General features: G+C 39.3%; 1 protein-coding gene across 6 annotated transcripts; it reads left to right on the top strand.

Annotated features, from left to right (window-relative positions):
* The first annotated feature begins 781 nt into the window (after positions 1-781).
* On the top strand, positions 782-19,874 carry MLF1 (myeloid leukemia factor 1). 6 transcript variants are annotated; one of them, XM_081912223.1, is made up of 10 exons: positions 782-953; positions 5,641-5,794; positions 10,378-10,419; positions 10,542-10,586; positions 11,615-11,659; positions 15,490-15,576; positions 15,962-16,090; positions 17,430-17,589; positions 17,812-17,944; positions 18,575-19,874. In XM_081912223.1, exons 1-10 carry the CDS (start codon positions 907-909, stop codon positions 18,687-18,689), a joined length of 957 nt encoding a protein of 318 aa, XP_081768349.1. In that variant the 5' UTR covers positions 782-906; the 3' UTR covers positions 18,690-19,874. The 6 variants fall into 6 exon arrangements, with proteins under 6 accessions (XP_081768349.1, XP_081768350.1, XP_081768351.1 ...); XM_081912224.1 differs by lacking the exon at positions 10,378-10,419; XM_081912225.1 differs by lacking the exon at positions 10,542-10,586.
* The last annotated feature ends 1,319 nt before the right edge of the window (positions 19,875-21,193 follow it).

Here is a 21,193-nt window from a genome sequence, read left to right as displayed (position 1 = left end):
AAAGCTACCAGCATGAGTTTGACCAAACTGCGGGAGGCAGTGGAAGACAGGAGTGCCTGGCGTGCTCTGGTCCATGGGGTCACGAAGAGTCAGACACGACTAAACGACAACAATCCATGATGCAGCTGCATTTGGAATGGTGCAGGGTGGTAATAAAACAATTTATTCTGATAATGCTGTATACAGATTTGGTTGCCGCCTCTCAAAAATGATAAGAGAGTTGGAAAATGCATCAAAGCAGCATGCAATTTAAATTACATATTAATAAAACAACTCAGATATATTGTCCTGCTTTTAAAAACTGCTGCTCGTTTGCAAGATGTGTATGCTTTTTATGTATTCGTTGTTATATCAGACTCCTCTTTAAATTTTATTTAAAAAGCAAAAAACCCTCTCAAGGATGGATAAGAAGGAAGGAAGGAAGGAAGGAAGGAAGGAAGGAAGGAAGGAAGGAAGGAAGGAAGGAAGGAAGGAAGGAAGGAAGGAAGGGTGGGCAGCCTTCATGTTAACTCGGCGCTGCCTCCTTGGCACCGCGATACCCATATGAAGGGTAGCTTCTCCCCGGAAGCCGGAACTTTGGGGCGGCGGCGGCGGAACAGCGAACTGAAGACCACTTAAGGCAGCCGGGCCCCAGCGGGGAGGCCCCGCCTCGGAGCCCGTTGCCATGGCAGCATTCCTGCCCTATTGTCGCCCGCCGCCATGTTGGATGCTCGCCAGGGCCAATGGGAAAGAGAAGCGCAGGGCTCCGAGGGGGGCGTGGCGAGGGGAAAGGGGCGTGGCGGCCGAGCGGGCGGTTCGCCTCCTTAGAGCCCGTCGTCAGGGGCGGCCCGCGAGCGGCGGCAACACCTCGAGCGGGACGCGGCGGGCTGAAGGAGAAGCGCGAGAGCCGCCTCACGAGCCGGAGCCATGTTCGGGGGTTGGTCCAGAATCTTCGAGGAGGATCCTTTCTTCCGGTGAGGGGGGGATCGGCCTGGGTTATGAGGGGGGGGCTCCGTGTGTGGGGGGGGGCTCCGTCCCTCACGACGTCGCCCTGAGGGAGGCAGTGGAGGCGGCGTTGGCGTTTCCCCCATTTGCCCCATAGACATTCCCTCTGGGATGCGCATCTCTCCGTTGCCTTTTCCTCTTCTTGTCACACCCCCGCCGACCGTTTTCTGACGTTCCTTCTCTCCAGACGTGTCAAAAAGAGAGCGGAGCCTGACGGTGTGGGGGGGGGGCCCTCAAAAACAACAATAATTCACTCCCCCCTCCTTTTAAGGTCGCTGAATTCTCTTTTACTATCCCCACCCCCCAACCTTGCTTATTCACTTCAGCAGAATTTGCCTCCCCGCCCCCGTTGCGATGCTGCAATTAAAAAAAGTTGCATTTTCATGTCCTCGCTGGATCTTAAGGTGCAGGCCCTTAAGCGCAGCTGTCAACTTTCCCCCTTTTTAAAGGGAAATTTCCTTATTCCGAATAGGATTCCTCGCAAGAAAAGGGAAACGTTGACAGCTATGCTCTTTAAGTTAGCTGAACTTGCACCCGTTGAAATCGAAGCGATAAAAACTGCGTTGTGGCCTCGTTGATTTCCTTGGGGGACCCTAAGCTCGACTAAGTGAAGTTTGGATCCAGTCCAGACTAGTCCCTCTGCTCCCACGGAACTGTGTTATGTGTGCATGAGGCATGCAATGGAAAAAGAGGCCTGTAGTTCATGAAAGCTTGCACTACAATAAAGCTGCTGGTCCCCCCCTTTTTGGTGTGTGCCTGAAGCCTTCCCAGAGTTCTGGAACTGAGCCACTGGCCTCCTCTGGAAAAGAATGGCTGGAGTGTTCTTATGGTGCCTTGCTAAGATTTGGTGTGAGCAGTGCTGTTCTCAGGACCTGGAAGTAAAAGGGGTTCAGTCCCATGTTTCCAAGGTGCTGAAAGTGGCACCTATATAAACAACCCTATTTTCTCTTGCTCCCAAGAAGTTTTTAAGTTTCGTGCTGATATGCTGAAAGGGATGCCTTTCTAAAGCCTTTTTAAAACGCTGTGTGTTTTTATTTATTTATTTATTTTTCAGATAACAAAGAAGTGGTTGTTGTTTCTGTGTTGACTTTCAGAAGCCTAGCATCTTTTAATGTGTCCCCTTTATCATTGTTACTTCTGCAGTATAAAAAAACATGTGGTCTCCAGTAGCATGAAATAGCATGAAAGTGCACAGCAGGAAAAACACAATTAAAGACATTTTTAGAGAGCAATTAATGACCCTTTTGCAACTCAGTTTTTTTATGTTGAGTAAGTACTGAAAATTAGAAGGCATAAAACTTATTTCTATTTTTATATATTTTTAAAAATTGAGTTGTACATAACATATTACAATTTAAACATATCGTTTGCCTTCACTTTTAGGATTCTCAGAATCCCTAGACTTCCCACCGCCCTTCTCTGGTTTTCAATGTCAATCCCTTTTTCCTTCAGCTTATCCATATTTTAACTAATTTGTTAACAACAGTATTACCTTTTTCCATTGTGTTTTGACCACTACAAGTATTACTCTAATCTTGCCAAAGTTTTTAGTTGTTTACAATGTTCTCTTAAATAAATTCTATATTTTCCCCATTCTTTGTTAAGACTTCTTCTCATCCCAGTCTCTGATTCTCCTGGTCAATTTTGCCATTTCGGCATAGTCCATCATCTTCATTAGCCATTCTTCTTTGGTTGGAACTTTATCTTCTTTCCATCTCTGGGCCAGTAATCTTCTTGCTGCTGTTGCCGCATACATAGTCTTTTCTGCTCTTTCGATTTCTGTACCTAAAATGCCTAACAAAAAAGCCTCTTTTTTCACAAATGTTATTTTAAACATTTTCTTCAATTTGTGGGAAATGATATATAACGTATTTCATTTTGTTCTGTCACAATAGAACATGGGGTGGGGGGGGGGGAGAAAAGGATTTATGTTATTTTAAATAGCTTAAAATGCTACTTTTCTCCTGCAGTAATCTAGGCCAAATGCACCTGGGAATCATTCTTCTTGTTCATATAAATTTTATATATGTCAGGCATTGTATCTGGTTAATCGTAAACATACTTACTAGGAATAAAACCCATTGATCACAGTGGGACTTACTTCTGAGTAAACTCTGCATAGTCATCCTTTAATGCTGCAATCCTATGTAGGCTTACCTGGAAATAAGTCTGAGTAGATGGGTATTATAAAAAAAAATAAGGCTGTGATCTTCTCTATATTTAATTGAGCTCTGTGTGGCTTACATTCAATATGTATGAGATCTGAAGTTCTGCAACTTTCCTTCAATTACATGTTTGTAAGCAACCCTAAATAACTTCAACATTTGACATGGTCGGGGAGGACCTATGTAGCAAGCTTGTGGTTGACCTTTTAACTTTTATGGCCTGGTTAAACCCGGAATGGTTTTAAAACCCAATTCTGATACAGTATTAGCTTTTGCTTGATGAATGCCTAGACAGAAGTTATATAACTCAGTGGGCCATCTTCATGCCTAGGTCCATACTTAAAAGTTGTAATCTGTCTTGATTATATAGCTCAGTTTAAGCTGGATTCAGGAGGCCTAATGCTTTCTTAACACTGTATGTGCAGGTGTTCTGGTTTTGGGAACTCCCTTAGTTAGTACACACCCAATCCTGTCTCTGGTGTATCCCCTTAAGCTAAAATTGTACAAGGTCACACATCCTTTGAAATCTGAATGGAACTTGTGGATGATTTTACATAGTGTCAGCAACTTTTTAGATTGCTCTTTTAAAGTCCTTGACAAGGTTCTCAGCTTTTATGTCAGCTCTGCAGCCAACTCCTAATGTATTGAAATCCAGTGGCACTGATCCAAAGGCTTGCATGCACAGGCAGGTTCTTTCCTTTGCACTCAGTCCTCCCTCTTCTTAACCACAATCTTGTCCTTTTAGTCTTCATGTAGAAGTCTAAACGTATCTTGCTGCTGCTTAGGAAGAAAGAGATGGGAGGTGCAAAACAAGCAAAAGTATTGGCCTGTATCCACAGTAGTGTTGCTGGATTGGGACCAAAGGGTTCATTACTGACTCTGAGCCTCAAATTAATCCTGCACCTAGTTTCTTTTACTAGTCATCTAATTTCCTTTGCAATCTAGCAGAAATTAAGTTTGAAAAGTGCATAGCAAGCACCCACTAAAGCTTTTGGGAATAGTCTCTACAGGATGTTTGTTTTGGTTTCTTTATTGTCTGCCTACTCTTTTGCATTTGGAGTGACATGAGGGAGTGCCTGTTAATAGAACCCATGCTATGTAATGTGGGAAGCAATAGAACCATGGATGGATGCTGAGACCAGAAATACACAAAGTCCTATATAGAAACTGTCAACATGTAATGGTAGTCTGATAAAAAGAATTCTATCCGTATAGGGAAAGGAAGTGTGAACTACGAAGCTCCTAGTTCAAATCTCACAATTTTATGAACTCTTTCCCAAAATTCAGGGCTTCCAACTATTACAAAATAAAACAATTACAAAATGTGAGTGTGTGTGTGTGTACACCCACACACCTTGTAGGGACTGTGCAGTTCTGTTACCTGTATTTTAGTAGCCATAATTGCTGACCATTGTCTTGTTTGGAAGCTGTTCAGAGTCTAATCCAAATTGTAATAGCAAGTGCTATTCTAGACATTGCAGACTAGATCATCATGCAAGTGGATAGGGCTACTTCACATTGGAATTAATTTCTAAAACTGTGTACTAATATGAAAGCTTCCTCAGCCTCACAAGGAGAGATCTTGATCTGGCAAGCTAGAAATACTGTCTAGGATAAAATTGGTTTTATAAATGTCTCCCTCACCAAGCAGCTGTTCCAGGGAAGCTCTAGTTGATCTCAGTCAAAATGTTTTCTGGTCCTGCCAAGTTTTTTCCTGAATAGCGCAGACAGGTGCAGAAACAGTTTCCCTCCTGCAAAAGACAGTCCTGTGCATTTAGTTAGCCAAGAAGTTCTCTGTATTATCTCACTCTTGATATTAGAGTCATCTGCTGTGGCTGGTTTCTTGTACTGAACCATCTGTTCTAATAAAGCATTTCTGTTAAAAAATAAATAAATTATGCAGACTAAGCTCTTTTCAAGGGATAAGAATCTATAGGAGAACAGTCACAGCAGACTGGCTGCTGTTTCCATATTGAAATGATGCATATTCAGGTGCCAAGGACAGAACAATTATATACACTATCTCAGCCATTTCTAAACTGCATGCCAGAACACACCAGTGTCAGTTGGAAGAACTACTTGCATGCTCAGAGAAATGGTTTAGACTCCTATAAAGCTCTAAAAGCCTTTCAATTGGCTTCCTTTAAGAATAATAAATGTTGCTGTGAGTCTGTATTAGGAGTGATAATATTGAATGAACCCATTCTACCTGTTACAAAATTATCTGACCTTAGAGGATGTCATGTTGCCACTCTGTATGAGTCACTATTTCGAGTATGCCACTTCCTAATATTCTTTGTGTAACAGCGAAATGTGTATTGATTTTAATTTAAGACAGCAGTATGCTGTGGCTGTCCTAAGTAGGGTAAACACTGCACTCTCTCCATCAAGATAGCAGTTTTACACCTTGGAATCTTGTCTGTTTTTTCTAAATGCATGGCTGTATATGAGCTGTTTCTCTCTCTCACCCCCCCCTTAATATTATCTTTAGGGATCCATTTGCCGCACACAATGATCACATGCGTCGTTTCTTTTCTGAACCTTTTGGACGAGATCCATTTCTCTCCATTAAAGATGGTGGGGAAGGAGCTCTACATCAAAGAGGACGTCCTGATTCTCAGGTTGCTTTGAGAGACAATCACAAGGTATGTCATTTTATAGTCTTGCAGGTTACCTGCAATCAGTGACAAAGTATGGTGGATCTCAGCTTGCTTCTCCACTCCCCCCAGCTGATGGTTTGGTACTTGGGCCAGTCAGTTTACTCTTGGTGCATCTCTCATGTAAATTAGAGATAATGATGTTTAACTCTCTTTGTAAATAACCACCAAAAACTAGAATATTAACTCATGGAGCAAATAAATTAAACAAGGTTTAATGTGTTGAAACTTGCATTCTAACTGATCCTGTCTCCTGTAGAAAGATGTATTAGTTGGCACATTGATCCTTAAGTTTATTTGATTATACAAACCTGTAACAGTACTATAACATCATGCATAGTGACGTGATAGTATCTTCCATCCAAGGCTGCAATCCTAATGGTGAATCCCATTGAATTCAAAAGGACATAACTTCTGAACGGACATGGTTAGGGTTGCAGTCTTGCTGGCATTGCAAGTCTTGGCATCAGCTGATAAAGAACTTAAATAAATTGACAGGAAACTTAATAGACATAGCAACTTCAAATATGTAACTGTAATACGTTTTGCTTGACTTATATATTCACTATTGTACAAGGTATCCACTTATGTAATGACAAAGTAATATTTCTGCTTCAAAAAATGTGATGGTTACATTTTTATTTTGGTTCCTGGGGTTTGGAAGACTGTATTTATTTAGGTGTGTTGGCTTTTACAATATCTTCTGTTGGCTACTTAGTGTCAAAACTTAGCCTGTGGAATTTGCATTCATGGGTAACATAACCACAGGGGGTGTGGAATTGTGCCAAGGTCAGTAAACTATACAGTGGGAACTGATGCTTTAATAAAGCTAGCAGCAGCAGAAACTGTCACCTGCGGGGTAGCCACCGGATTGTGTGCTTCTAGTTTAGAAGCATTTCGATTTGTAACGTAACAGTTGGGTTTGCTTCAGATTCAGTTCTGCTTTTGTGAGCAGCATCAGACTTTTCAGCAAACGTTTAAACATCTAATCAGATATGCAAAGATGCACTTGGGCTTCTCCATCTTTTGTTGCAATTGCAAGCCTGGGAACTTACATTTAGTTGAATGTTTCCCCGAATTCTGATAATGGCTCTTGCTTGTCTCCAGGAGGATACAGGGGTGTGTGGGAATGCATGCATAAACTAGTGTATTGTACAGAAGTAAAAAAAATGACATTAGCTGCTGTACTGACTGTTATGTGACCCTCAAAAGGTTGACCAGAATGGAATGTGGCCCTTGAGCTGAAAGAGGTTCCCCACCCCTGCCTTGAATTACAGGCTTATATCTACAATTCAGAAAAGAACACATAGTTAACTAATCATTTGTCTTTTAAAAAGACCAGATAGAGCAATGCAAACACCCCCATTAAAGCCCTCACATTTTATTTGCTATTACAAATTCCAAACACTCTTGCTCTGAGTGCCTGTCATACATATTGCACATCTAAGAGTATGTTAGAACTTGGGGAGCGACCTTAAACCATTGCACAACTCTACACTGGACAGTAGAAATCTTTTTGGCTGTGGAGATTCATATCTTATACGGATCAGAAATCGGGGAGTTATTCTGACCTGGTTGAACAGAAAAGGGCCCAGAATATGTTCCTTATAAACATACTTGGTATCTGTTAGTATGCCAATTCAGTTCACCTATCTGAAACAATTGCATTTAAATTGATGGGCCAAGTTGGTACAACAATTGTTGGAACACATAGAGACTGCCTGCCTAAGCACTGTTTCTAAATAGAGTTCTTTCAGTCATTCAAGTTTTTTACAAGCTTGTTTTTCTGGCAATGGCAAAAAAATTTTTTTTAAGTATTTGATGCGGACCAGTCTATATGCTTTGTTGTTGTTTAGTCATTTAGTCGTGTCTTAAAACTTCTCTGTAGAAGAGCTGGGGAATCTGTAGCCTGCTGGATGTTTTGAACTTTGAACTTCCATTGGTCCTAGCCAGCAAGGTTGATGGTCAAAGATGATGAGAGTTGTAGCCTAGCATTGTGTTTTGAACAAATAAATTTAAAAAATCATGTTAGTTGATAGCCGCTGAAACAGTGTCAACATACAACACTCTCGGTTGCACATGGTAGCTTATTTTAAAGTTCAATGACTCTGTGTATCTTAACACTGTATATTCTATGTGACTTATTATGGTCTAAAAAACCCCCAAACTTTGTAAAAATGCTATTTAGGATTATAATGTGTGTTGGGGGACCCTAATAAGCCCTTCAAGCATAAGCATACAAAGGGGCTGCAGTTTATAACCAGAGTGCAATGCTTTTTTAGGAGTTTAAAACAATCCTAGGTCTCAATATATCCAGTTACAGAAGGATACACCAAAGCAGTGGGAGTTTGACTGGGGGATAGAATTACCCAGCTGGAGGGGCTTTGCATTTAGGAAGTAAGGCCGCTGTGCTGATGACTGTCTCTGCACCTGATCATATTATTAGTTCTTGGATTTACACAGACTGTGTGTTATTGCATTCATTTTACAAGGACATAATGTGTAGAAACCTGGAAATAATCAAGTTCTCTAAGAGTAATGTTTAAACTGATTCTCCCTCTGAAATGATGTGAGCTTATGTTACTTCCACGTATTGCTTTTGTCTGTTATTTAGCATTATTATTTCCTTTCCTTTCTCCTAATAAAATCAGGCCCATTTAACACAAATCAACCCACGTCTTTTGCAGCCATCAGTAGTCTAATTGGGATTGGTCATACGTAATGTTAAAAATATTCCTTCGTTAAGAGATTAATCTTAACACCAATTCGAGCAACCTTCACTATTCCAGCTGCTGCTAAAAAGCTTCTAGTCCGTATTTGTGGAAGGCCAAACAATACACACTAAGACTGCAACTTATGTGGGGGTTACATTCTGGGGATTGCACCTAAAGCCAAAACTGCATATAGTCAAAATACATGAGGTGCAATGGTGGGTGGGATTGCCAAAGTTTCCCCCCTAGATGCCTGTTCCCTTTCTGCTCCCCTTTTATTTTATTTATTTTATTATTTTTTGGCAAAGCACGTAAAGCTGAATGCACACAAATTGAATGTGCATAAGCTTACTTACTTTTTACTATACAGTATTGCAAAACAGGCTGCTGTGGCAGCATCACTTACCAGAATAAATACTCCTCTTTGGTTGAGTGCTGGGAAGATTTTCCAAGTGTGTGTCTGAATTCCTCCTGCCCTCCAAAATAAAGTTAAGTTACTGTTGTCTGACTCTAGGGAAACAAAGGAGTAGAGATTACATGAGGATAGAAATAAATGAGTTTTAGGAATGAAGGAGATAGAGATGGTAGGTTATAGATGGGCAGAGTTGGTTTTGCATGTCCATGAGCCTTTGCATTGTAAAACATAGTGTTAAATGAATAAGTACAAAATGACTATTGTAGTAAAATACATTTTGATGTGATAGCTTGATGTAAGTATACCTTTCATGCATGCTTTGGGGAATTCAGATTTATATCCAGACTCTCCAATCATTTTTTCATGCAGAGATATTCAAGACCAGTTGGCTGAATTCTCATATTAGATGGTGTTTATAGCATCATCTATTTATATGTGTGTACTAGCATATAATTTCTTCACTGTGGATTTATAAGTCAGACCATTCTGTATATGGTGATAGATTTACTCAGAACTTCTTTGCAATGACCTTTGAAACTGCTGACATGGGAGAGATGATTTGGTTTAACGCCAGGGTTCTATGAATATTTTAGAGAATATGTATGTATTTCATTGCTAACTCTACATTAATCTCTTGCTTTTACATAAAATGAATGCTTGTAGCAGAGTAGCTGCATCACTTATTTTAATTTTTGTGACCCGCAGTTTATTCTAGCTCTTTGAAATTTAGTTACCCAAATTTATCTGTTGAGTAGGAACAGATTTGTTGGTTTTAATCAACTTCTCTCCATCTGAACTGGCTAATCGTGACTGCAAATAAATAGAATTGAATTTCTGGAAAAGCAAGAAAACTGTACAGAACTTAAAGGTACATGGCAATACTTTGGTACACAAGAGCACATGTATTCAAACTTAGGCACTTTCAATTTAAACATAGTTTATACTATCTCAGGGACCACATTAGATGTGACAGAAGCAGCCATTTTTCTTCACATTTCCCTGGTCATGTACAAAGCAGGGGTGGGGGGCATCTAATTGTAGCATCAAAAGGGATGCATAGGGGTGAGAGGAATGGAATAATCCTGCTTCCCTTGTCTTACTTGTCTGTAGCTTGTTGCCCATGGCACTGTTCACTCAGCCTAGTTCACTTCAGATAATGGATCCAGGTTGTTATGGGAGGGGTTTGGATAATGGATCATAAGAAGATTATGTGGTGGAGGGTTTGTCTCTTATCCCTCCAGTAGTAAAAATTAAACCCATCCCCTGCTTACGTGTAAACAGTATGGCTGCCACCGTCACATCTATTTTGGTCCTTCATTGTTTTGGTTATGCTGTGCCTTATTTAAATTTGAGCTAGGGAGTTTTAAGTTTCCCCACCCCCCTATTAATTTGAACCATCTGACACACCATGCAACAATTCACATAAGGTGATATTTTTCTTTCAGACGAGCCGTTCCCTTATGCCTTTTGGCAGTTTTGGTGGCATGGTTAGTATACTAAATGCTAAACTCTGTCTTCTGGTGATCTGGGCATGCCTTCCTTCTGTATTTTAATCTTTAAACCATGTTACTAATATACAGATTTACGTGAACTGATGCTTCTTTTTCAGGCAGCGAGTTTTCCGCTTATGCCTTTTGGCAGTTTTGGTGGCATGGTCAGTATACTAAAATACAGATCTCTAATTCTTGGTGATATAAGCATGTTGTTGTCCTAAGGGCCCATCCAGAATAGTATTCACTTTAGTTTTTGCTCCTTCTCTGTTCCAGAAGAAACCGTAAAATACTTCTGCATTTATAAAAAATATAGTATGTTAAAAATAAATGTATATGGATTAAATTACCATAATAATTTCACTTAAATACATTTGTATTTGACAAATATGTATGGAATTAGTGTTTTTCTTTCCATTCTTTATTTTCTTTTTGTTGTATTTTTTATGCACCTTTAGTTTCCTTTTTTTTGTCTTTTTCACTTTATTTTGTTTAATTGAAATGTTTTCAATAAAATATAAGTAATTTAAAAATACATCTCCTGCATACATGTTTCCTCTTCCACTCTGTTGGAAGTGTAGGTTCAGTTTTTTAAAAGTTGTTGTGTGAACAATGCTGAATTTGCACGATTCCATTTGCACTGGTCTGCTCCCCAAATTGTCCCAAATTGTCTCAAATGGGCCAGTGGTAATAAGACAGGTTAATGAAGTAGCTGAGCTCTGGGATTATGACATAACTAAGTTAGTTTATAGCATATTAAATCTGCAACTGGAAATTTATGAAATTCCTAGGTGATCAATTACAATGCTGAAATTTAACAGTTTAAAAACTCAAGTGTTGGGGTGACAAAAGTTCCAGTAAAAAAGGAGACAAGGCAGGATAATGGTACAAGACATTTGCCTGCACCAATATCACATACAGCCTCTTCTGTAAGGTGAAAATGTCACTCAAAATTTAGAAGGTAAACTAAGTGGCAAAAAGTGTGAGCTGTGCCACTTATGCAAATAGCAGCAGATGATTTCATGAAAAACCACAATCTGAATGTACCCTGCATGCTTTCATTCTTTAGACCAGACTTTGCCATGCTGATGGGAGTTGTAGTCTCCCATCAAGAGGTTGCTAGGTTGGCGAAGGCTGCTTTAGACAGTAGCACTAATGCAGTAATTTATATGAGCTGGTATTTCTCTTTCAGGCAATGAGTTCCCCCCTTATGCCTTTTGGCTGTTTTGGTGGCATGGTTAGTATACTAAACAAACACGAGTTTCTAATTTTTTGCTGATGTGGGCATGTCTGTCTGGTTCTGTTTCTGCCCCCTCCCACAATGCAGTAAGCTTTGTGAAATGCATTTTAGAATCCTCCCCCCATTTGTGAACTGTTAAACTTCCTGTGCGGACTGAAATTATGCTACTAAGCAAGACCATCTCTCTTTTCTGCATGCATGAAATAAATTGCCACGAGGGTAAAAACACACAAGATTTCCATAAAGTCTCTGAACTGTTTTCGTTACAATGAATTGGAGTACAGTAGTGGTGTTTGCATTGAGAGAGGTCTAGAATGTTATTTATTGGACTCATGCTATTTCCTTTTAATATGCATAGAATAGTGCACGTTCCAAAAAGTTACGTTACTAGAGAATAGCACTATATCAAGCAAGTGGCTGGTTCAGCTTTGGGTCTACTATGCTAATGACATGGGCTTCTCTCCTTTGACCTTGAATAACATTTCTGTGAAATGTGGTCGATACCCAGAAACTTCTTTAAGGACTCTTTTTCCACCTTTGGGTTTCCTCCGAGACCTTTTTCAAATGAATGTTGAAAAGTAGTACTTCTACTATAGAGGCACCACATTTTCCCAGCATTCAAGTTGGAAAAACTTGTTTGTTTGTTTACTGATTTCTTCTTTTGCTCAAAGTACATCTTGCCCTTCATCCTGATGGCATGTCCACTGCTGTTGCTATGGAGTGTGATACCGTTACTCAAGGCAGGGAACCTTTGTCCCTCCGTATGTTGTTGGACTAAACCTCCATCATCACTGACCACTGGCCATGCTCTCTGGGACTGATGAGAATTGTCCAACAACATCTAGAATGTTGCCTACCCCTGCCTTTAGCGATGAGTGAGACTCTCCGCATCCGTGTGCCTTGCGCTGCTCTGTGGTATTTAGCCTGCTAATTTGCAGGCTTATTCCAGCATAGGAGCACTCACATAGCTTTTAAAGAAGCAGTGAACATCTACCCCCCACCCCCCATCCTTGTAACATTGTCCTGGCAGTTGGCAAACAGTTGTTTTTTAAAATGTTAATTATTTTAATGGTCTTGTCCCCTCTTCAGTGTTAAAGTACAGATTTGAACTCATTGGGTTCTCTGCTTGCAAGAAGATAAAATGATTTCTTTCCTCCCTCACAATCCATTAAGTGTAGAATGGATATCTCACAATGCCTTTTACTTGAAGCTAGGGAGACAGTCTAGCTAAATGTGGTTGGGATAGGCTTTGAAGTTTGGTTGTCTTCACAAGCTTATCTAACAACTTTGACTCTTAATTGTTGGCATTCTGTTGCTGACTTCTTGCTGAGCTTGAAAAATTGCTTCCTTTTCTTTCTATGCTTGGCCTAGGACTATTATAATTTTGAAGCTAATATTTTTTTAAAAATGGATTGTATTCCACATATACATAAATCAAAATGCACAAACTTAAACGGAAAAAATAAAATATAGAAACTTATGTAGAGGGAGCAAAAAAGAATAAAAGCAGAAAGGAAGAAAGAAGTAAGAGATACGAATATATACCTTTCATAATAATTTTCTTATCAGTCTGAATTGTCCCTCCACATTATGTTTTGCATCCGAGTGTATTCCACAGGGTTGTGGATTCACTGGTCATGGAATACAGGGAGCATTGCGCTTATAAGAAAAACAACTTCTGTATTTTTTGGTCTGCATAATTCCAGGAGACAGTTTATAAATGTATGGGTACCATTGTCTGTTTAAGTTTAAATAATCAGAGATGCTTTAATGAAGCTTCCAGAAATTATGGCTTGGAAGTTAATACCACAGCTTCTTGTTTTCTCTGGAAGGTATACCATTTACTGTTTTTGAGGTTCAATTTCCTTGGCCATTTCTTTATTTGCTTCACTTTCTTTCTGCTTCCCTGGCCCTTTCCTCAAAAATTACAGATATGTTTGCAGCCTAGCATAAACTATACCAAGCAAATATAAGATGTGCACAGTTCTGCCCAGAATTTGGGTTTAATTGCCAATGAATGTGAAGCTTTTTGGCACACAGTGTTTTGCCAATGAACACTGCAGGTTCTTTAAAAGATCTTTTGTAGTCGGTCTATGAAGAAAAATATATTTTTATTTGAACAGAATTGGAAAACCTCATCAAACAGCAACAACAAAAAAACCCTCAAATAGTAAACCTTCTTACAACGAGAAATAACCCCAAAGGAACAGTTCCAAAGAAACAATTCTCCCCCCTCCACCAGATCCAACTGTGGGAAGCCTCAGCAGTGTTTGGTCCATCATCCTCTTCCTCCTCAACCACTTTGCCCTGCACTATTTGTACCTGCCTCAACCAGGTGGGGCTGGATGTCTCCACAGCCGTCACCTGTGCATATAAGGGCTCCTAATCTGGGCAATCAAGCCCCAACTGGGCCACTCTCAAGGGCAGGAGTGCTCCTGCAAGCACTCACAGCTGCGTAAAGCCAAACCTACACCTCCTCGCTTTTTCTCCTGCATTTTCCACTACATAAAGTCACCATTATATCTTACATTAATCCTCTCAGTGAGCCCAGTTTACTTCCTATAAAGGCTTTTGCATGCTTCTGCTAATGTTTCATGTGTCTTGTGCTAGTAATCCATCGGCTGGAATGCATGTGACAAATGGTATCTGTGTAAACGGAAGCCTTGGTAACTGAGAAGTCATAACAGACACTGGAGCCAAGTCAACAGTCTTTCATATAAGCCTACTTGTTGTGCACTCTCAACAGACCATATTCTCCTTTGCAGCAAGTGAAATTTTATTCCTAAATTACATATAATAAATCATAGACTGGAATCTGAGTCATAGATTCTTTCATCAACTCATAAATTCCTGATCTAGGCCTAGCCATTCAAATAGTCCATACAAAAGAGTGCAGCTTTTTTTAGCATTTAATGATAAAAAAATAATTAATTTTTGTTCCCTTTACCCCAGTGAATAACTACATAATGTTACTGTATAAAAGAAAAAAGAAAAAGAAAAAAGGCAGTAACAAGGTGTTGCCTTTTAATACCTTGCAACATTCTCAAATTCACTTGTGGAGGGCTTTCATTTTTTGAGTTCGCTTTTTCCACAACATTACTTTAGTTACCTTTGTGATAGTTACTTCAGGCAGTTACTGTGCGGTAGGATTTCAGAAATTTACAATGGCTGGGAAATCTATCCTAAAAATTCTTACATGAAATCAGTCCATCCTTTGACCAAGTTCATTTGAGGTTAATGAGAAAAGCCTTTCTGATCCCTCTAGAGAACTGTATTTCAAAAAGCCTCTCACACTTTCCTCTCTAGTAGACTGAGGGCCAGACTAGAGGTGACATGGGATCTGCCATGGTTTTGGTTTTGCTAATTAGAAACCCCACAGGGCTGCTTTGGAAATTGGGGAAGTGTCGCTTTGGAAGAAGGTGCCTAAGCCTTTCTAACTAATGCCTTTTCTGCACTCTGAATTACTCCCTCCTTCCCAGCTGCTATTAGATCTGCAGAGGGGAAAAGACAGATACAAATCAAATCAAAATGCTTAGTTTAAAAAGCATCATGTGCTCACCACCTCACACACATGAAATCTTTGTTGTTGTACCTTGTACTCGTACTTTTTACTCTGGTACTCTTGCTTGCTTTTAATGTTCGCTTGTGTTTTTTTTAATGGGGATTATTAAAGATGGTCTCTTCCCTTCTTCTGGTGTGCCCTTCAAAGAAGTAAAAATTTATTTGTGTGCATACACACACACACACACACACACACACACAGTGTCAAGGACCTCATGGTGAATGTATGTTTCTCTCTAATTATCTTTTCAATTCTCTTCTGGCAGAACATGGATTTCAGGGATCATTTCTCTGCAATGGACAGAATGATGTCAAACATGAGAAACAGTATGATGGAATTGCACAGAAACTTTGTAAGTTTGTATTTTCCTTAATGTTTAAACTAAAAACTACACAAGCATTCTTCATTAAATTCATACGGTGTCCTGGAGTGTATTTTTACATGCTTCAGGTGCCCAAGCAAGCGGCTGCTTACAAATCTGCTGTTATATACAATAAGCGTGGTTCTAAATTCTGTTCTCCAAGTGAATGGCTTCACTGCTTAGTCATTCTGAACACTTGGCAGGCTTAGGACAGCCATTATGGCGTTTTGAAGACTAGAGAGAGTTGCAGTCCCATAAGATTTTCTCCTTTCCTAATCTAAATGGAACAATGTACAACATTAAATCTAGGCTTCTGCTATGGACTCCTGTCTTGGTGTTTATGTTGTTCTTAATCATTTATTATGTTTAACTTCAGGATAAAATGGCACTTGATCCAAATGCTCACTCATTCAGTTCTTCCTCAGTGATGACTTATTCCAAGAAGGGTGATGAACCTCCAAAGGTTTTCCAGGCTTCAGCTCAGACACGTGTGGCTCCAGGAGGGGTAAGTTAGTCTCTTGGGGTTTGGGGGTTCCCCGTTGAGCTGAATCAACGGACTTTGAATGAAGGATGGGGCAGTATTAATGTAGAGGGAGCATAAGCTTTGTAAATCTTCATATTCATAACAAATTGTAATTTTACCATTTTAAACCCCATTTACAACCCTGGTTTGCAGAGCAAGTACAAACCCTATTTAGATGTGGTTTGCTGGAAGTAGACAACTAAGTGGTGGGCACAAGTGAGTTTGTAAGCATAGAGTTCATCCCATAGTGCCAAACCATGGGTTTGTGTTGTGTAACTTGGCCTACTGCTTCTTATGGCATTTATCAGTGAGATTAGTTGAAGAGGAACATTGAAGAAGCTAAGCAACAATACACATGAATATATCCTACAATGCTACAAATAACTGGCAGTGGCATAAAATAGGTGTCATCTGTTCAGACCAAGTACTTGACTTTTAAATGCTTATATAATGCTTAAGGTGCCCTTTCATTGGCTTCCTCACAGCTGTTACATCTAATTTTGTTAAGAAATTTGAATTTGAATTTGAACCCTGAAGTCAGGTTCATGAATGATTATATATAAGCAGAAGGCTGTTGAAAATAACTTATAGCAGATCACTTCAGAGCTCTAGCCAGCACTTGGTTATCAAAAAGCTTCTAATAATATACCTATGAGCATGCCGATAAGCAGAAGCCAAGATTGTCAAGTTGGTTAGCATGACATACTAATAGTTGGTGTCCCTTTCATGTAGCAAATACCAACACACACTTATCTCTGTAGCCGAAACGTCCATTCACAGGCTATATTTAGATTAGGCTCTGGTGGTTTTTGAAACCATTCTAACAGAGAATAATATCAAGACCTTGAGATGGTAGGAATAGATCCCAGCTCCTTTTTTGTGTGGATCACAGACATGCATGTTGTGGCCATAGTTCAACAAGTAATAGTGAATGCAAGTAATAGTGAATTAAGTACACAACTGGGTATTTGCCTTCTCTGCCCTCTTTTTGCTGCATCAGTTCTTGCTGCTGAAGAAACAAGCTGTTTTTTAAATGGAACAGCCGCTTATCTCTTCAAAGTGGCAACTGCCGCAGTACAAATGAAGGTAAAGCTCCAACTGTGTTTGGTTCTATATTGTGTTCAGATGTTAGCATTTGTTGTGTGTTTGACATGCTGTTTCCTTTTCACTTCACTCCCTGTTTACAGCAGAGACAAGATATGTGCGTACACTGTGTTCATAATCTTGCACAGTTTGCTTGAAAAGGGAAATCCAAAATACTAATTGAAAACATTGTTTCTCAGTGGTGACTTTTTGATTTTGTGTGTGTTTGTGTGTACAGATTAAAGAAACCAGAAAAGCACTTAAAGATTCTGAAAGTGGGCTTGAAAAAATGTCTATTGGTCATCACATTCAAGATCGTGCTCATGTTGTTCAGAAGGCCAAGAACAACAAAACTGGTGATGAGGAACTGAATCAAGAATTTGTTAATTTAGATGAAGGTAAGAAACCTTGTGGCCTACATGGGTTGTTGTTTGTAGTAACACAGTTCTGCCAATGTTGTACAGAGGTGCACATACATATACATAAAATTCAGTATGGCTGTTTTCTCTCCACTGCACCCCCTAATCGTGTTTTGTATTGGGATATAGTACTTTCAAACATTTCCTTCACTGGTTGTATCAAGTAAGGATGCTCACTTTAAAATTTCATTTGTTGCACAGATGAAGCTCATGCATTTGATGAACAATGGCAGAAGGAGATTCTGAAGTACAAACCCTCGGGAATAAGAAATGGTATAGATGCACCAAGACATAGAAACAGCCATCACATAAGCAAGGAAGATGCAGTAAGAAGGTAGAAATCATTGTTGTCTTGCTGCTCTGCTTTCCCAGTTTTCTGTAAGAAAAAAGAATGTCAGAACGCTCTACTGTGCTTTGACAGTTTTGTGCAATTACATTTGTTGACTGCTGTTGACAAGTGTTGTGATGCACCACCCATGCAAGCACACTTGAGTTGCAGCTGGATTGCAGGTGTAGGAGACCCAGTCTTGATCCTGAACTTTCCAGTTTCAGTTTGACACCTTCATGAGAAGGGTCTTCTGAAAAAAGAGCCTGTGGAAGAAACAAGGGATTGTCTTAATGGTCCCGCATGGATTAAGATGAATGTAAATTGAGCTGGGGGGGGGGGGAGGCTGTGTCGTATCTGGCTACTTCACTCCCTCTCCCGTTAGTAAAGTCTCTGCATTTACCTATGGGTGTATATTGATTTAAGCAGGAGTCTTGTAATTCTTTAAATGAAATGAAAGAGGGGAGGGAGAGTTTGAACCCAGGTTTCACCTTCTAATTTTGTGAGGAAACTGATAATAATACAGTATAGCCTTTGCGGTTGCTTGGTTGTTATCTGGCTATGAGAGTTCACTGCCCTTATTTTTCCTAACCTGTTTCCCAAACATCAAGTATTCCATCTTTCTAAATACTATTTCAGAGAGAAGACCCCCCGCCCAAGGGTATCCATTGAGGGACCCAGGAAGCCTAAACCTTCTGTGGAGAAGCTCAATATCAAGGGATCACATGTTCCGCTCAAAACCAGCAAAAAATAAATTGCTGTGTCGCTTTTCATGTCATCAGGCTATTTCTTCGGAGGACGCAATAATTCTGGATCAACAACTTAAGACCAAGCTCTCTGTTTCTAGCAGTAGTGAATTTTGCTCTCTTGACTAATGAATGTTTGTGATAGCTCCAGCTCCTTGGTAACATTTGGCTTTGAGAGTAGTTAAGGAAAACACTGATGCTGGAAAGCACTTTATGGAGGTTTTTTTTTTTTTAGTATGAGGCAGAATGTCAAAGCAAATAGTTTGCATTAACAGTGCTCCAGCAAGTGTAGAGCCAAAAAAACCAAAAACAAAACATGTATCATTGCAGCTACATGTACAGGTATTCAAGGAAGTACAGTTAATAAACTGCAGTTTTTAACTCAAGAAATACGGGTGTAGTTTTGGTGAAGATCCAATCTGTCAGTGTCTAAAGCATTGTAAAGAAGTATCTAGGTCTATTAAGCAATACTTTACGAAATAGCATGTATACTACACTTCTAGTCAATACTGATGAGTAACAGTCAATATTGATGAGCCTTGCAAAAAAAGTTAGATAAGCTGCATAAATAAAATTGAATTTTATCACAATTTTTCTGTTTTGCATATCTCTTTACACAACAACCATTTCCTAAATTGTTGGCTGTTCTGCTTCCTTGAAAGATAATCCTCTATTTCAGCTCTACCATGCTCTTTTCTAAGATTAAAATGCATGTTACTAGCTTCTTCCCTATAGCGAGACAGTTACTGTCCTACATATTAAAACGAGCTCTAACCTTTTGGGCAGATTGAAGTTAGGAGTCATACTTGAGCTAGAGCTAGAGAACAACCTAGAGTATAATTGGTTGACATTCTTGTGAAGGAAAAATGGTTTCTGGATTTAATTATTAGATGTAATGGGCTTTTAAATGAATTGTGAATGGAAAAACCATGAACTAACTTGATCCAGTTTCCATGTTGCATCTGACTGCTGTTCAGATATTATCAACATAGGTTGCCTAAATAGACCCCATAAGACTTTCTGGGGGCAAAGAACACAAAGAATCTGAATTGCTGCACTTAAGTCGTTGGGACATTACATAAGCTCCAGAAATGGATTCTAAATTTCTCAACATGACTCACTTGGATCTCTATGTATCGGATTGTACTGGTTTGTTTCTCCTGTGGTTGAATAAAGTAGGTTTTCTTTCACTATCTAATTATTACAGTTCCTTATATTATAATGCTAATAATTCCCTTTAAGATATATAAATTGTGGCCACTTGATGCTGGTAGTGCATGTAGGAATTCAAGGAAAGTGACCACTGAAGCCCTTTTCATCTTCAGCCTTCAAAATGGGAGCAAAAATGCAGAAAAACCACTAATGGTGATTGAGGGCTCTATCTAGTATTACACATAACAATTTAATGCTCTGCATCTTCTTCTTTTCATTTGTGACCATACTTCACCCCCTTGGCTTGTTCATTATCATTTGGTTCTTCTATTGGTTGGTTTCTTCTCTTTTTCTCTTGTAAGTTGTTGTAGTTGATGAAAAAAATGGAAGATGGGGGTGTTCTGATATTTGTGGGGGGGTTTCCTTCAAAACAAAATGAAAATTTGTAGAGAAAAAATTATAATAAGACATACTTGCTTTCTTAGGCTTAAACCCAACACTGAGTTAGGCATATTTTAAATCCATTGTTAGATTCAGAGACCAGTGAAGAAGCTGATTTGCTAGATGTGTCTTCACTGTAAAATATACAGCAGGCTCCCATTCGTTTTAGAGATCAGACTTCATAAAGCATTTTTCCCAAGTATGGTCATATTCAGCCAGTTAGCTGTAAATTAAGTGAAGTAATGAGTTACTCTACAAGTTTGGTTAAGGCTTGCCAGTTCAAATATTGCTCTTGTATAGTTTCTTGAACTTTCGACACTTGAATTGTTTTGTGTTAGGTAATTAACAGAAGGTACAACATATACAAAAAGGAAAGTTCAAATTAATTATATTTCAGCATGTTATTGTAGAAGATAATCAGCTTACTCATACTGTGAGTAGATCCTTTGATTTCGATAGGTCTACTCTCAGTATGATTACCACTGACTATCACCCAATTACTCAACCCTTTAAAGTTGCACATGACATTTATATGTATATATGTTCTTCATGTTGAATAAACAATAGGCTAATACTCATTATTTGAGCTGCTAGTATTGCATCAAAATTTATGAATCTAATGGAGAGTTCATGAATAACACTTGCCACTTTATTAATAAAGGTCTATTCAACATAATGCTATGCTTGTCATCTACTTGTGAGAGTTACATCTTCTGCTAAGGAATAGGCATTTCATATAGTGGATATCTGAGAAACAGCATGATTGTATTTTAAGAAAAGTGAGTATTAGCATCACATTTCCCAAGCTTGTAATTTACCCATGCTGTTGTAAACACCCTTATATTCCCCAGACATTTTTTCTTTTTCTTTTTCTGGGCAGGAGGGGTAGGAGAGATGTTGTTATAATGCAACTCTCTGT

This window comes from Podarcis melisellensis (genome assembly GCF_964234715.1).
Source record: "Podarcis melisellensis genome assembly, chromosome: 5".
Lineage (NCBI taxonomy): Eukaryota > Metazoa > Chordata > Lepidosauria > Squamata > Lacertidae > Podarcis > Podarcis melisellensis.
The sequence above is the reverse complement of the archived record's forward strand: the minus strand, read 5'-3'. Positions and strand labels throughout refer to the sequence as shown.